Raw genomic sequence first — 15,576 nt, forward strand, 5'->3', positions numbered from 1 at the left:
AGATTTGGAATTAAAACAAACTTGAATGAAGAGGATGTCAATAAAATTAGAAGAAATTTTCTAGTCACCAAATCAATGTGTTTCTGGAAAAGCCTGGAAAGCTGAGTGAAACTGGCCAAAGAGTAGGTGAGGGCAATGGCTAGCTATACAAGCAATCCTCTATCTTTTTAATCTGTTGCTTCTAGAGGTCATAGGAGAGCTACTGCAGCTGAATTTTTATACAAAAAAAATCTCTAAGCATTTGAATCAATGCATAGAGGAGTATGGAGACAAATGTTGAAAGGAGGGAGCATGTTTCTCACTGCTTATAGTGCTATTTTACACTAATCAAAAGCAATGAACAACATTTCATCTCTGATGAGGATAAAAAATCCCATATGTCTAAACTTTATGACAACCTATTGCAAAATACGAAATTTGAAGGAATATCATTGGGATAAGGAACTTGAAACTGTGCTATAAATCCTGAGTGGCAAACTAGATCCTCAGCTGGAGAAAATTCACACTAGTGATTGTAATTTCAATGAGCTGTGGAGTTAGAATCATTCACATCGACATTGAAAACTTTTGCTTGAAACCAAAGGAAAAAGGTGCAAGGTTTCTTCTTGTGACAGAGTAAACTTAAAGTTTTATTTCCCTACTACTAAGAGAGAATCTGTGTTGTAGTCACACGCATACAAAAATAAAAGTTTGTCAAAGTGCCTCATGAATTTGGTGAAGCAGATACTGGTCAAAATACTGTGTAGAGAGACAACAGTGCAGATCTTATCGCACGTTCAGATTTATAGATGGCTTAAACTCTAGCAACTTGTATATCATTAAATAAACAGTATATGTTGAAGTCCGAATATTAAATCTGGAATCTTAAAGTTCAAATTCAAACCAACACCTCTTAGCGTTTCCGAGCCCAGAATCTGTCAGACACAAGTGATTTTGGGAGTCTAGAATCACTCATGTTTATTGGATCACTGATCTGATTTCATCCATCTTTAAGAAGCAGATAATCTGAAAACAAAGCACTTACGTACTCAAATTAATAAATTGTGATCAGTGAAGCTTATTATATAAGCAAGGAAAAGAAGGTTGGTTATATATATTCAGCAGGATGGACATTAGAAAAATCAAGAAAATATCCTGCTTGGAATATATGCCATTTTTCAGCAAAGAGCACTTTGGGAGTTAAGCTCATTAAAAAAAAATTACGGCTGAACAGATTTCATTGGACTGCATTTGGGTCAATGCGTAGAGGAGTATGTAGTGACAAATGTTGAAAGGAGGGAGCAGAGGATCTACCATTAGTCATGTTAGGACAATATACTAAAAGCTGTGAAAATATTTTTGAGATGGAGTTTATTTTAAGGATGGATTCAGTTATCACTGAATCATGATGGCAACCCCATGGGATCTGATATGGCAACCACAGTTGTGCAAATTGCATTCTTGATGAAGGTGGCTAATAAAATAAATGTACAGCTTGCACCGTTCAATTTGCATTCTAAGGTTTTAATCTTCTCACAACCAATGTTAATGAAAACCACTGCTACAGCACTATCATTGCTGAAGAAAAAAGTTTGAATGCGTAAGATCACGTGCACAAAGTTTAACAGAAAGTAGAGTCGTGACAAAGACAGATGAAATTTTGTCCTAAAGCTCTCGGGAGGAATTTCAATCAAGATCTGCTTTTATACTGATAAAATAAAGGTATCAATCCTTTTCTCATCACTTAGTTTCAACATGTTGCTTAGAAAAGCCCAAAGATTTTGTGTTTGGAGATTACTGTAGAATCTCCATGGATTCCCCATAGAGAACAGTACCTTCAGCTTTTCTGAAGACAATATACAGGCTTGAGTATGAAAATGTAGATCATCAATAGGCAACTAGTGAGAGAAGAGTGAGCATTATCCTGTCTTAGAAAAGCGCTTAGCATAGCTTGGATAAAAACTCATACATATAATTTAAAATTATTATAGTGCTTTCAAAGACCAAAAAGACTTACAAATATCTGAGGCTTGGAAGGTGCTGGAAGGCATCTTGATCAATCTTCACGAGGTTGTTGGCTTTCTCAATTCTTCTGCAATGGGAAAATGAAACATCAGAGGAAATATATGAACGTATAGATCTTAAAATGTCTGTGGTTGCATGCTAGAATATGTGTAGTTGCCCAGGGATGTAGTGGTACTGTACATTGAGATTTTCTTTTTTTTTTCAAAGCAGCAACCACAGAATAGCAAACCCCACTGCCTCTTGATACTGGTGGTGGTTTGAGGACAAGATATAAGCTGATAAGGGAAAGAATGAGAGAGTTGGCTAAGATGATGGGAAAGACAAAGTGAGATTTCCAGTGTTTCTATATCACTACGAATTCTTCACAACTTGCCTGAACCAAACTGCTAAGTCTTTGAAACTTACCTATAATAGTCTCCTTTGAATTTAGATTGCTTATTACTTACATTTCATGTAGTTTGGGAAGGCTGGAAAACACATTTGCTTCTATGATCTCCAAGGCATCGTTCTGTGAGATCTCTCTGAAAAATAATTGAAAAGTCAAGATATTTCAAGCCATGCTTTCAGTAAAAAGGTGAGGCAGACAATGGAAAAGCGAAAAAATCCAGAAGAAACTGGTTCCTAAAGTACAGATCCGTTTTAAAAATAAGGTGGACAACAGATAAGAAAACATACCTCAGAAATACCTACAAACTGCCACCAAAGGCAAACTAAGGCAGTTCAGAACAGTATACCTCCTGAGGCCAAGCCACCACTGCCTACTGCATTTCTGACATCACTAATTACCAATTGAAATTTAATGCAAGATTTTAACTTGCAGGAGATGAAAGTTATCTAGAAAACAGAACAAGTCTAAAAAGTTCTCAAGAAATAGGACACACCCTCAAGCTGTAGGATATGCTTCTGTACTGTCCTGATGAAAACTCCAGAGATTAAAATTAAGCCAAGAACGGACAGATCCAAATGGAATCTCTTCCATACCCTGGGGAACCCCCTATTTGATCTCTTCTATGTGCAATGAATATCCTCTTGTAGACACAGATTTTGTGGGGAAAAAATGGCCAGCTTGATGTTATCAACACACCAGATGCATTTCCTGTTAGTCCAGAGGCATATATCTTTTCTTCTTTAATCTGTGGGGTGGCAAACACATAGCACAGGCTTTATTTAGTATGATTCAGAGTTCAAGAATTCCTCTGGTAAGTCAGAGGGATTTGTTGCCGTGCAACCTATTCTGATTACATCTCTTATGCTGGCAGCGATTGTTGAAGTTGGAATAAAAATTATTACGCCAAAAGATTCACCATGGTCATTTTTCAAAATGGTGCAAAAATGCTATTTCCCAGCCTGAAATCAGCTGTAGGAAGAAAATACTGGACTGCCAGTGTAACTTGATGATACTGCAATGCTCTATTGGATTTTTCTGCTAATATAGCTGCAGACATCTTTGGAATGAAATCTTGGATAAACAGATTGTAAAGTAGTTATCCCTTGCTCTTAGGTATCTTGTTCTTTAGAAATTATGATAGCTGCAAATAGATTCAAACAGGCCTGAGGTAAAATAATGGATTATATTATAATCATCTGGGTACAGAGTCGATATTTAAAAAGTAATCACAAAGATTACTGCAAGTAATATAAAAAGTATTCCACTTTCTCTTGAGTAACAACTGAACTGTACCTGCTGAAAATCACCTGCTGATTAAAGACAACAGCCTTGCAGAAAAAATAATAAGCTGTTCATCTGACCTTTTCTGCTTTAGAAAAACGAGTTAGTGGCTTGGCATTTTTTATTTTAACAAGTAGTTCCCCCTCTGCATCTCAAGGCTTTTAGAGAAGAAGTCCTGATCTCTGCTCTGGAATATCCTTCTTTATCTATGAGCAATAATGAAATTCTTGCACTGGTTTCCCCTACTCTATGTAAATTACACAGCCATTGCAAGGGATTCTGTGCTGGAAAGCTTCCCACTGAAGCAGACAAAGGGAAGCAGTGGAAACTGGAACTAAACGAGCAGTGACTTGTTCTGGTGTCTTGCAGCGAATCCTTAGGAGAACTAGGATAAGAGCCCAGGTTCCCAAGGTCCTTACTGCTGAGGAGGGATCTGGAGTTGCCTTTGGTGTGCTGCAACACAGCCAATTAACTCATTAACATACACCAAAAAATTTGCATTTACTTTTTGCTCTTCTCCTACTTTCTTTCAAAATAACTATTATAAGGTATAGAATAGAAGCCGCTACTCACTATGCTGTATTTATTTGACAGTACAATTCACTTGCTATACAACAGTTTGTAAGATTTAATGACACGAAAGGTATCAACTTTCTAAGATTTGGTTTTGCTTCTGCTCTTTTTTGGACCACCAGCTTTATATTTGTCATTTCCCACAGTCTGAAAATAAGTTTTCTAGGAAAAAGAATCATAGGGGAAAAAAAACACCAAATATTTAGTACCAAAAATTCCATTTAGTCAGAAGAGATTTCACACCACAAAACAGCTCAGGACTAAATGCTGCAAATTTGTTGGCCTTATATAGGCAAACAAAAATTTATTTAGAAACCAGAGTACAGTAGTGATCTCCCATGAAAGATAGGGCTGTCAGGGGTAATGATTTTTTATGATCTAATCTGCTAGCTTACACTGGAACAACTTGGATAACACCACCCTTCTTCAAGGCGTATTTCAAGTGCTTAGAATGGAACATCTCTGTGTCAGGATGGTGTTTTGGCTTTCTAGGAGTTTGAGATGGGCTCTGTGCTTTGTTTTGGTTAGAAAAAATGGGAGATTTAGAACTGATTGAAGTAGATAATTAGGGAAATGACTTAATTTCCATACAAATATCTCTCTTCATGTGCACAGAGTAATTTTTTTTTTAAACAAGGAAATGAAATATACCCATTGAGAATGATTTTGCTGTGTTCCATCTCAGGCAACCCACTGCTGCAGTCATTGTGGTTACAATCCTCTGACTGGGCCTCTGAGCCTTTTCCCAGCATGGAAGTGCTGCTTTCTAACAGAAGGCTATTGCTATTCTTGGCCTTCTGGTCTCCATGTACCTGTTGCAAGCTGTCATTCAGGTAAGAAGGAGAAATAAAGAATGACTCAGTTTAGGAGAACAGTCACACTCTGCAAGCAAGGAGCAGCACTGCTCTGTGTTTGGCTGCATGATTTCTGAGAACAATTTATTTCTTGGTAAAGAGTGATAAAAGCATACCCTGCTCATCAAAAACCCAAAGAACACCAAATAACCAACTCAGCAGAGTCAGATCCTCTCTAGAGGAGAGCAAATAATGCCTGTTTGTAGTGTGAACTACAAACAGAAATAGGGGACTGCTGGCCAGTATTTGTGCACGAGATTTGTCTTATGGTATAAATACACATCCATAGAGGATTGTTCATAATGCATATCTTATTATATGTCATCACGAGAGAAGATGGGACTGTTATTACATTGTTTGTCTGTAATGAATTATACTATTAGCTCTAGTGCTAGCTATCACACCAAATCTAGACAGCAATTTGAGCATAATTTCTAATACACGCAAGCCTTTGAATAGATGCTATGTAAGATAATCAGAAGCAATTTCCTTATAAAAATAAAACCAAGCACTCCCCAACCCCCAAAGCACACACTGAGACCTCAGTACAGCACAACGCTCAAGCATCTGCTCAAACTTAGTTTCAGTACTTGTTAGATCACATCAAGAGCACTGTATCTAGTCTGGGCTCCCACAGTTCAAAAATGATGCAGAAAGACTGGAGAGGGCCACAAGGGTGATCATAGGACTGGAGAAGCTGCCCTCTGAGAAAAGACTGACGGAGTTGGGTCTTTTCACCCTGCAGAAGAGAAGGCTTTGGGGAAACCTCATCAGAGTATTGCAGTACTAAAATGGTGGCTATAGGGAGCTTTCATAAGGAGCCACATGGAGAAGTGGAGGTTTTCAAGATGCAGTTGAATAGGGTACTGGTTAATCTCATCTGGGCTCCTTTTTCCCATAAAAGATTTGACTTGATGGTCTTCTGAGGTTCGTTCCAACCTGGGCTGTTCTGTGACTCTGTGATTCTAGAGAGGAAGAGGTTTAACATAGATCAAGACATGGAAAACTGCTGTAAGAAGAAGTGCACTCACGGCAGCTTAGAGGCAGATGACGGCAGGAGTCCCTTACACAGTGCGTGGTGACATCTGCTCTCGAGCACAATGACCTTATAATATCAGTAGCAGAGCAGTCAGTGACAGGGTAATGGGTGCCTGACTGATGAGCTTGGCTGTACGATGCTTGCAGTTGCAGGAGGATTTATGGATTTCTGCATTTCACCTCCCTGTTGACAGACTAGTGGTCTATGGATCAAGGTCTTCTGAGCGCTTGTTTGTTCACACACAGACATGGCAGACAGAAAAGGGGAATTTCCCCTCTCTCCAGCCACATTGCCCTCTTTTGCAGTGTTGTTTGCAGTTTTCATTAAGTTCTGATCCAAAGGAGGTATGTGCACTGGCTATGCCCATGATCTGCTCACCTTATACTTTCTGTGATACACCACTGATGTGCATTTTGGCTTTTGGGAGTTCATTTTTTGATGTGCTGTTGATTCTTCAAAACTTTATTCACCCTACTGATGCCTTCAATGACCAGAGATACTGAAGGTATCAGGTGCCACATCTCAGTGCCAATGGCCTCCCTGGGCACTCTGTACTACTACAGTGGATCCCACCCAGGATCCATTGGGTGAGCCCACTGGGAAAACTGCCTTTGCTAAGTCTGAACGAAAAAATTAAGCACCCAGCACTGGGATACCAGTCTTGATGCAGAAGAGACTAAAGAGCTCTTATTTATTTTGGTCTGATCAGAAATGAGTTAGTATGGAATATCCTTTGGAAAATTTCCCACTACAGCGATAGCAAAATGCTACTCCATTGTTTTAAACAAGTTACAAAAGAAAAGCTATTTTTCTTAAAAATATTGGAGGCTTTTGACCTTTTAAAAATAGATGCTTGATACTTTCTCACGCCACTTTCCTTGTGAGCACGAAAAACTTGTCTCCCTACCATGATTCACTGAACACCAGGCAGTTACAGGCTAGTATATCTTAGAAGTTATTGGCATTTCAAAAATGGATTCAAACACTGACTCTCCACATCATCTCCTTACTTCTCTGAAGATACGCACACTGTACTGACCTGAATAAGTGGGATGCCCATTTCACCAGCTGAGTATTAAAACTGATTTCACACTTGGAACAAAATAGCATATACCTGAGTCTTTGAAGGAGGTTATCAGGATTCACCAATACTGTGTCTTCCTGCCTTCTCCAAAGGGCATGGCATCATACTCTTAAATCAATTCAGGCATGGGAAATATAATGCAAATTTCCGCACAGCAGGTTGAAGCAAAGGAGTTTTTATTTCTATCAGTACTTTAGCACCATGCCAGCAATCCAGATGAAAGTCTGTTGAGAGTTGGGTTGCATTAAATTAATTGTCCATGTAACAGTATTACACTGGTCTGCCTAATCTGAAAAAGCATGCGATTAGTCTGCGGAATTGCAGCTGATAACAACCAAACACAGCTACAGAAGCCACATCGTTATAAGAATTGATTTTATAATGAATACAGTTTGAGGGGATAGATACCTCCTCGTACTGTAGAACTGAGGGGATCTCTTATACTAATTTTGGTTTGCTGACGGTAAAACTGAAAATGCACGAAGCCTTTTAAGTCAAACAAATCATGACCAGGTCTTTGGAGGAAAGAAACGGCAGCTTTCAGCAGAAAAGCAGGCTCCAGAGTCTGAAGCCAGAAGTACACGTGCTGACCTTGCACCACTGTCCCTCCACTTCACATCTGGGATGGATATTTGCAGTCCCGTGGCTGCCTTATTGGTCTAAAATTAAACTCTGAATCTCCACTTCTATTTTGACTAAGCAGTTCCAGATTCTCTGAATAGAGAAATGCTGACGTGACTCAGCTAGCTGAGGACTGGGAGTTATAATGGCCACGTGTGCAGTTTTGGAAGGTGCAAACTACAGGGAAAATGGCTGAATAGTAGCTATAAAGCAAAAGTACCTAATGAACAATATTCACTAAGGTGTTGAGATTTAAGTTTCATATGAGATCTTCAGTGTATATTTGGAGGGTCTTATATCTTGAAACAGTTTAAAAGAGACAGGGACCCAGCCTGGACCAATTCTAGATGAAATGAGCCACAAACTCTCTGTCCTCCCTATCAACACAGGTAGCTCAGAGAAAGAGGTTTGCATTCTGGTGCTGCACAGACACAGGGGCAGGTGTACCTGTTGACTGACAACCCCACTGCTCTGAAGACAGTCACTAAATTTTCTCTTTAACCATGAAGGATGTAGGGAAGACAGAAAGCTTCCTCTAAAATAAAAGCACCCACCCTAGCAGTTGCATGTCTTTCTCAAATGCAATGAGCTCCGGAGAGTTGGTGGTAAAGAAAGTGGTTGTTCAGCTGAGAAAGGGTCCTCCTTGTTCAGAGATGCTGACACAAGCATTATGCCCACCTCGTAACTCCTTTCAAGGAAATGGACTAGGAGAGTTTATTGCCACTTATCTTTTACTGCTTCTTTCCTGGCTTTGGTAGTCAGTTAATGATGAATAGTTTTATTGAGAATGACTTGGGCAGATGAGAGAGTTACACCAGGGATAATCACTTAGGGCAATGCCAGAATGAGGAAACTGGAAACCCTGCTCCTGAGAAGACCGACTTCTGCCTGACCTCAAACTCATTTTGAGTGAATATCAATAGATATCAATAGTTCAGATTGTCCTGGACTTTGGCTTCCAGGACCATAAGTCAACTGACAGCCTTTTCAAAGAGACCATCTTGAAGATGTTCCCAGACACTTCTGAAGTGTTTAATATAAGTGCATACACACAACAAAGAGATGCCTCTGGCTGTTCATTACTAACTCCAGTGCATTACAGAAACAGGGGAATTCACAATAGTAAGTGCCTCAGATATGTACAAATAAACTTAAATAGGAGGGGAAAATTGTCAAAAAACAAAACAAAACAAAAAAAAACACTGCTCAGTTAGAAATGTTCCAAAGCCTTGTGAGAGAACTCTGAATATCTACAGATATTCATATATATATATATATTATACAGAGCACACCATGCAGTACATCACACTCACTTCAATGAAAGTAAATCTTCCTGACTTGATCCATCATGAGAAAGATATTTACATTGTCTAATGTGAAATTCAATTATGAATACAGACATTATCTTCCAGCTGCTACATCTTTCAAATGTCTTTCTGAAGGGATTTAGTTGTCCCTTAGTCAGTGTTACGCAATCCCTGCAAAATATCTTTTCTCCAGCACAGAGATTTCCTTTTGTCTCCTTTTCTGTTTGCATTCGTTAGTTCCTTTCATAAAAAACTATTTACTATCCTTATTCTTTCTTTCTAAGGGAGGTCTTGACCCTACAAGCTCTTATTCCTGAGCTTTATCTCCGGACTCAGCCAGGACCCTACTGCATAAGTATGTACTTGATTGGTGCACTCAGATACAACTTACTTGGGAAAGGGATCTTCTATGCTTCCAAAGTTAAAATGAAACTTCTCTTTCTAACAGAATGCAACAGCAAACACAAACACCAGCAAGCAGCTACTGACGTAAAAGCTTTGCAGAGCAAGAGTGCAGCGAGAGTATCTTACCTGATTGTGACACTGTTCCATAAAAGTAGAAAAAAATCATCAGTAAACCTAAATCTGTATTGAAAAACGTAGAGATGAAACAATATACAAAGATTGGAATTACATTCAATCCGTAATTTCCTTTTTTTTTTTCCAACCAGTTAGCAGCAGCAAAGAGGAACTTGATTCAATACATCTGAAGTCTTATGTACCAAATAACTGATCAGATCTCAACCCTCTTTTCCTGGGAAAATTACATATTCCATTTGGATTTCCCTGACATAAATAACCCCCTACACTTGCAAACACTACAAGACTGTACACAAGAAAGACTTAATAGTGGAAAGAGAATGTGCCAGAAAACTCAGGTGAAAATCTGGTATATTAATATATGTCAGTGTTTCTGCATGTACAGAATATTCCGATAAAAGCAATACAAATAACAGACCCTCAGCCACATGATGGTGCTTACTCACTGTTAAGAAGTCTTTCTGCACATCTAACCCTATTTACAAGGAAGTGGCTCACAAACCATCTGAAGGATTTCTGCCGTAACTATGCTATACCCAGGCTTGTAAAAACTCTAAACAAACAAACAAGAAAGGCTTCCTTGAACCACCTGCTGCTATGGGGCTTTGATGAGAAGTTCCTCAGGCCAGACTCAGCCTCTTGAGAAGCCTTTACTACTGGTTCCTCCAGAGAAGTCTGCATAGGAATAAGGTGCAACCCCTTGGGAATCTAAAAGCATTCTTGGTGCTCTGAAGTGACCTGTTTTTTGTTTCCTTGGGAAGCCTTCTCCACACGCTGTCATGGGTCGTTTCCAGCTGCAGGCATGGAAAGAAGTTGGTGATAGAGATGATGCAGAAAACCTTATCTGAACCAGATCTTCCTTCATCATCAAGGGAAAAGTAAGGTTTCCTCCCGCCTCGCCACACAGCTCAAAGTAGGAAACAAGAAGAATACAGAAATGATGCTGTCCTTAAACACTGTCGCCTCTCTTTTGTTGTACTGCACTGCAGTATATACTTAGGAATTTTTCTTTCTGTCTTCCTGTATTGATGCAAGCAAACAGGAACTGACCATGTTTCCATACCTCACAAACCTCACAAAACCATTTTTGTTTCCAGCAAAGCATTTTGAAAAAAAAGATTATTGCTGATAGGGGCATGAAAAAAAAAACCAACACCTGTAGAATTCTCAAGAATTACTATTTGGAAAAGTCACATTGATGAAATACATTTAAATAAATAAAAAAAAAGAAACTGAAATTCTTGATTTCTGATTACTATCATTGCTTTAGTTGAGACTGAAGGAGGTTTAACACTCCAAGCAGAAGGCATGGAAGCCCATTAACTTTAATATATTGGACTTGTATTTACATTAGCACTCATCATTTTAGAAAAATGTACAGAATTTTTTTCTCTATTTATGTTTACATAAATGTTGTCTCTAGAAACCATACAGCTCAATCCACAAAGGAGCACAGAAATACATACACTCAAAAGCAACCCTGCGAGAGCAATTTAATTTTCAAATTTAAATGAATGCTTTGTGCATGTTAAGTAGCAAATTAAAAACTACAAAGTAAGCTCTATATAGTTTCTTGCCTCACGCTAAAAACAAAATACGTATTTTGAATCTAGAGTATCTTATTTTCGTAGGAAAATGAGAAAACAAATATACCACGTGTAATGGAACATTATCATGTTTACCTCTGAAAGATCCTCTCTCTTGAAGTTAAAAGACCTGTCGATGGAGGCTGATCAGGAAAGTTAAACTTGGTGTTTGAACCCGACTGGTTAGCAAGGTGCCAAAGGAGAGGGTGAAGGACCCTCATTACATAGGGAAGAAAGCCTTTGATTTTCCTTTGGTTCACATTTAGCTAATAACAAAGTGGAAAGATGTTATTTCACGTTTGTGAAATCCTCCATCTATTCATAAAAAAGCCACAGCACAGCCAAAGTAATCCAACCTTCCCACAGTGCCCCACAGTGGAGCTGTCACCCACAGAGACCAGCTCTGTCTCAGAGCCATTTCAAAGTACGGCCAAAAGAGGCTTCTGATTTAAATCCAGCTGCAGCACTCATACCTTGGAGTGAATCATCATCTCCTGAGGTTACAGGCTGACATCACCATCTCATGGTATGCAAGACACCAACTTACCTATGTGAAAATAAACCATTCATCACACACATATGCAGACTGAATATGAAAAAATGACCTAGAAATCTAGGGGTTTGAGTCCTATTATCCTCCTGTCACAGGAAGTTTGTGACGTATTTTGTGTGGGAGGAAGGTTTGGGGATGGGGACGAACAACCGCAACTCAATTTTGTCCTAAAATTATGCATAACTCAGACAAATGAAAGAACAAAACGGTTGCAAAAGAGGAAAGTGTAGTAACAAGGAAAAAAACTGCCTCGTTGCATACTGTATCTTCATTTGTATTGCAGAATTAATCTGAATGAATTATATTTTTTAATTTGTTTAACTGTGATAATAGTCACCATGCACTAGTGGTTTTAGCAGTATTTTCTCTTTATACGTATGACTCAAGAATTACCATAGCAACTTGCTTCCCAATTAGCCTTCAGTTAGTAACAATCAATATGATTAGACAAGGTCAGTACTGGAGAAAGCTCTGTAGATTTTTAAAAAGACTACTTAGAGTCACTAATGGCTAGAATAGAATGAGTGGGATCCTGGACAATCTTCCCCAAAGAATGGTTGCTATTGTTCATACTTCAGTGAACAAAAGGATTCATAACTAAGGCTACTCCTGCCATTTACGTGACTACAGAATGCTTTTAACCTATCACCAGGTTCACAAATTATGAAGAATAGAAGCATCCCTAGATTTGCAGACAAAAAGATGCCTTGTGATCACATTGCTGGGAATGATGTCGACTTCATACCATCACAAAACAAGAATAAATACGTTGGATATTTTTATCAGTGTCCCTACATCTGAAATCAACAATCCTGTGTAGGAAAGCTACATGAAACTTGGAATAAAGTGAGGCTCAACAACTTATGGGAATGGGATTTAAACAAGTGCTGGGATCCATTAGGAAGTTCTCCTTCTAGTGACCTGAGTGACTGCCAATCTCTGACACAATTTGCCCCTTATTTTTACAGTCTGTTAACACGTTATTGCTTACTTTGAAAGCACTGTGCCTGGCAGCACAGTTGGACGACAACATGGTGTTGTCCTATTCAGAGATACTCTGGGCCTAGGGAACAAAAAACAGGCTCTTCGACACTGACAGATGAAGGCTCACGAAAAGCCACTCCACTTGTTAGCACTTTTAAATCTGATACTAAGAAACACAGGCAAATAAAATAAAATAAAATCTTATTTTTAAATAAACGATGAGTGTCTATGCTGAGGCACGAGGCTGGCTGTGACAGATGAACCGTGATCTGTTTACTTGCCTCTTTGTACAAATGTGTTGCCACTTAGCTCTGCCCTATGTTCTTCTTCTGGAGGTAACTTCTCCTCTGCAGCTCAGCCCTGCACAGAGGTCTGCGCTCAGGGAGGGAAAGAGCAAAGGCTGCCTGTACAGTGAAATCATTATGGCAAGGAAGTCTGGATAGTGCTGTGCGACAACACTTCAAGCGAGCTTTGAGGCAATCTGTCTCAACCTTCCTCTGTATAGAACGTCCTCAGGAAGAAAAAAAGGCTTTTAAGTTCAAAAAGGACAGGTTTGATTAAAATATAAACTAGGACAATTAATATTAAAGCAGAAAAACCTCAAAGGAAATTGGTTAGGTGGAAGAGAATGGAAAAAGAGTTCATACACCTCTCTCTCCTTACATCCAACACCTGTGGAGAAGGTTTAGAGCTCCTCAGTGACTTATTCCAAGTGGCAGCAAGCCATGCCCAGACCTCCCTGAAACTGCATTCATTACCTCAGGGGCTGCTCTTCAGTGCAGTCCCTGAGTGGCACATTTCCATACCTGCAAAACTCTTGCTACTTACTGTAGCTCAAAGCTGCTCCGCATCGAACATGCTCATTAGGCTGCAAAGGAAATGTCCTATCCCACTGCCTCTAAGGAACTCTTCTGCTGTCACTTTTCCTAAGGAGCATCATGTAATAGGGAACAGAAGTAGTAAATAATAAAACACATCCATTTCACCATATCATGCTCCTCCCTTCCCACAGTGCGGGTGGGAACAAAGTTTAAGAATCCAGCACAAGAAGTCTTAAAAGTACAGAAAGCAAAAAGAGAAAGCATATAATCATAAATCTCATTCAAAATAAATGATAAGATTGACAAAAGGATTAGATATGTTCTAATGAGCATCTTCATGTCATAATTACACTACAAAGGATAAACATTTCCAGATAAAGATGTCATTTTGAATAGACAAACAAGACAAGTAAATAATGTTCCTGAATAACAAAGAACCAGTTTACTTGAGTCCACAACAGAAATTTTGCATTACAACTTTTAGTGGACGAAACACACAGCACACAGTAACGCACAGAAACCATTCAAGGAATTTGTGCTGAGCATCAGCACTGGGCAGCTCTTCACTATTATGTATTACATGCATTTCTCCTCCTCAGAATAGGATGAACAAAATATTTCTTTTCTCCATCTGGAGAATCTATTCCATAATTATTCCAGAAACATTCTCTCTTGTGTCCTTCAGCAGTCGGCATTGCTAGTTTTCAGGGACAGGTTTCTGAACTAAAAAAGTCACCAGCATGTCATCATCCTCACCACCTGATCCTGTGTTGTCTTCATATATTTATTCATGTGCACTTCACTCACAAATGATATACACGATTGGTATGCATTATTTTCTTAAAGAAAATCAAGCACATACATGGAGATCTTCATCAAAAACATCTTTCTGCTCAAGAAATCCAAACAAATATTCACAGTATTTTGCAAGCAAATTGTTCTTGGCTTGGTCACAAAGCAAACAATGTGTGCAATGAGTCTCTGGATTTACACCTGGGATGAATAGAGGCTAGCAGCATCTTTTATAGAAAAATCAAAATGCAGCTCACTAATAATGATGAAATGTCCAACTTCCTCTCCACTGAGCAAAACACCCATCAAACTAATGATTAAATCCAAATCAATCTTTTGGCATTATAGAAATAAAGGCTGTGCAATATAATGTTGTCAGACAATCAACATCTCCTGCTTAGAAAATGAATGTCTTGACTTCATCTCAGTGTTTGTTTTCCTGAGGTTTCTATCAGCATTTGTATAGCAATAGGAAGCAATTCTCCATTGCAACATGCCAAGTCCAACAGCATTATTTCTAAAATAAAAAGAAAAGCTAGATAAAATCAATAAGAGACTGTTTTTGTGAAGTCCACCTGAAACTGAATTACCATTTCTGAACTGGTGCCAACCTTCCTCTCTGTGACAAAAAACATTTAACAATAACATTAAGTAAAAATAAGTATTGAAGAAAATCCCAGTTAGAGTAAGCCAGGAACAAGGTAACACCTTTTGCACTTGCACACTGTTGTAGTTAGAAATACGCTGAAATAAGATTAATAGAAAAAATAATTTTTAAAAAAATCTTTTTTATGATGAAGAAACTCCAAAACTTTTCCGTAAAAATATGTTTTTTTCCCCTTTTTTTCCCCCAACAGCAGTAATTTTTCAAGCAAATCGAGAAACTGAATATACCTGGAAGTACAGACCACTTCTATGCCTCTTGAGATATGCCTGAACCCAAATTCCAACAGACTCCCACCCACACTGCACTGTGGTGCACCAGGAACCACAAGCCCTCACACCAGCAAGTCTACCAGGCAGCAGAGATTGAGGTGCTTCACAACCAAGTGAACAACTGCAACATCTGTGCTTCTAAATGCACGTGAATTCTCTCAGAACTGTTTTGTTATTCCTTTTCCCACAAGACTGTAGATTTTTCTCTTCTTA

General features: G+C 38.8%; 1 protein-coding gene across 1 annotated transcript in view; it reads right to left on the reverse strand.

Moving 5' to 3' along the window:
• The window catches only part of LOC100544277 (follicle-stimulating hormone receptor-like), a 70,352-nt gene that overhangs the window by 17,499 nt on the left and 37,277 nt on the right, over positions 1 to 15,576 (reverse strand). Inside the window, exons 3-4 of the mRNA XM_010706604.3 lie at positions 2,451 to 2,525; positions 1,997 to 2,071 (exon numbers count right to left, since the gene is read on the reverse strand). Of these exons, the coding sequence (XP_010704906.1) occupies positions 1,997 to 2,071; positions 2,451 to 2,525 (150 nt within the window). The remainder of the gene's footprint in view (positions 1 to 1,996; positions 2,072 to 2,450; positions 2,526 to 15,576) is intronic.

The sequence above is a fragment of the Meleagris gallopavo genome, chromosome 2, assembly GCF_000146605.3.
Source record: "Meleagris gallopavo isolate NT-WF06-2002-E0010 breed Aviagen turkey brand Nicholas breeding stock chromosome 2, Turkey_5.1, whole genome shotgun sequence".
NCBI lineage: Eukaryota > Metazoa > Chordata > Aves > Galliformes > Phasianidae > Meleagris > Meleagris gallopavo.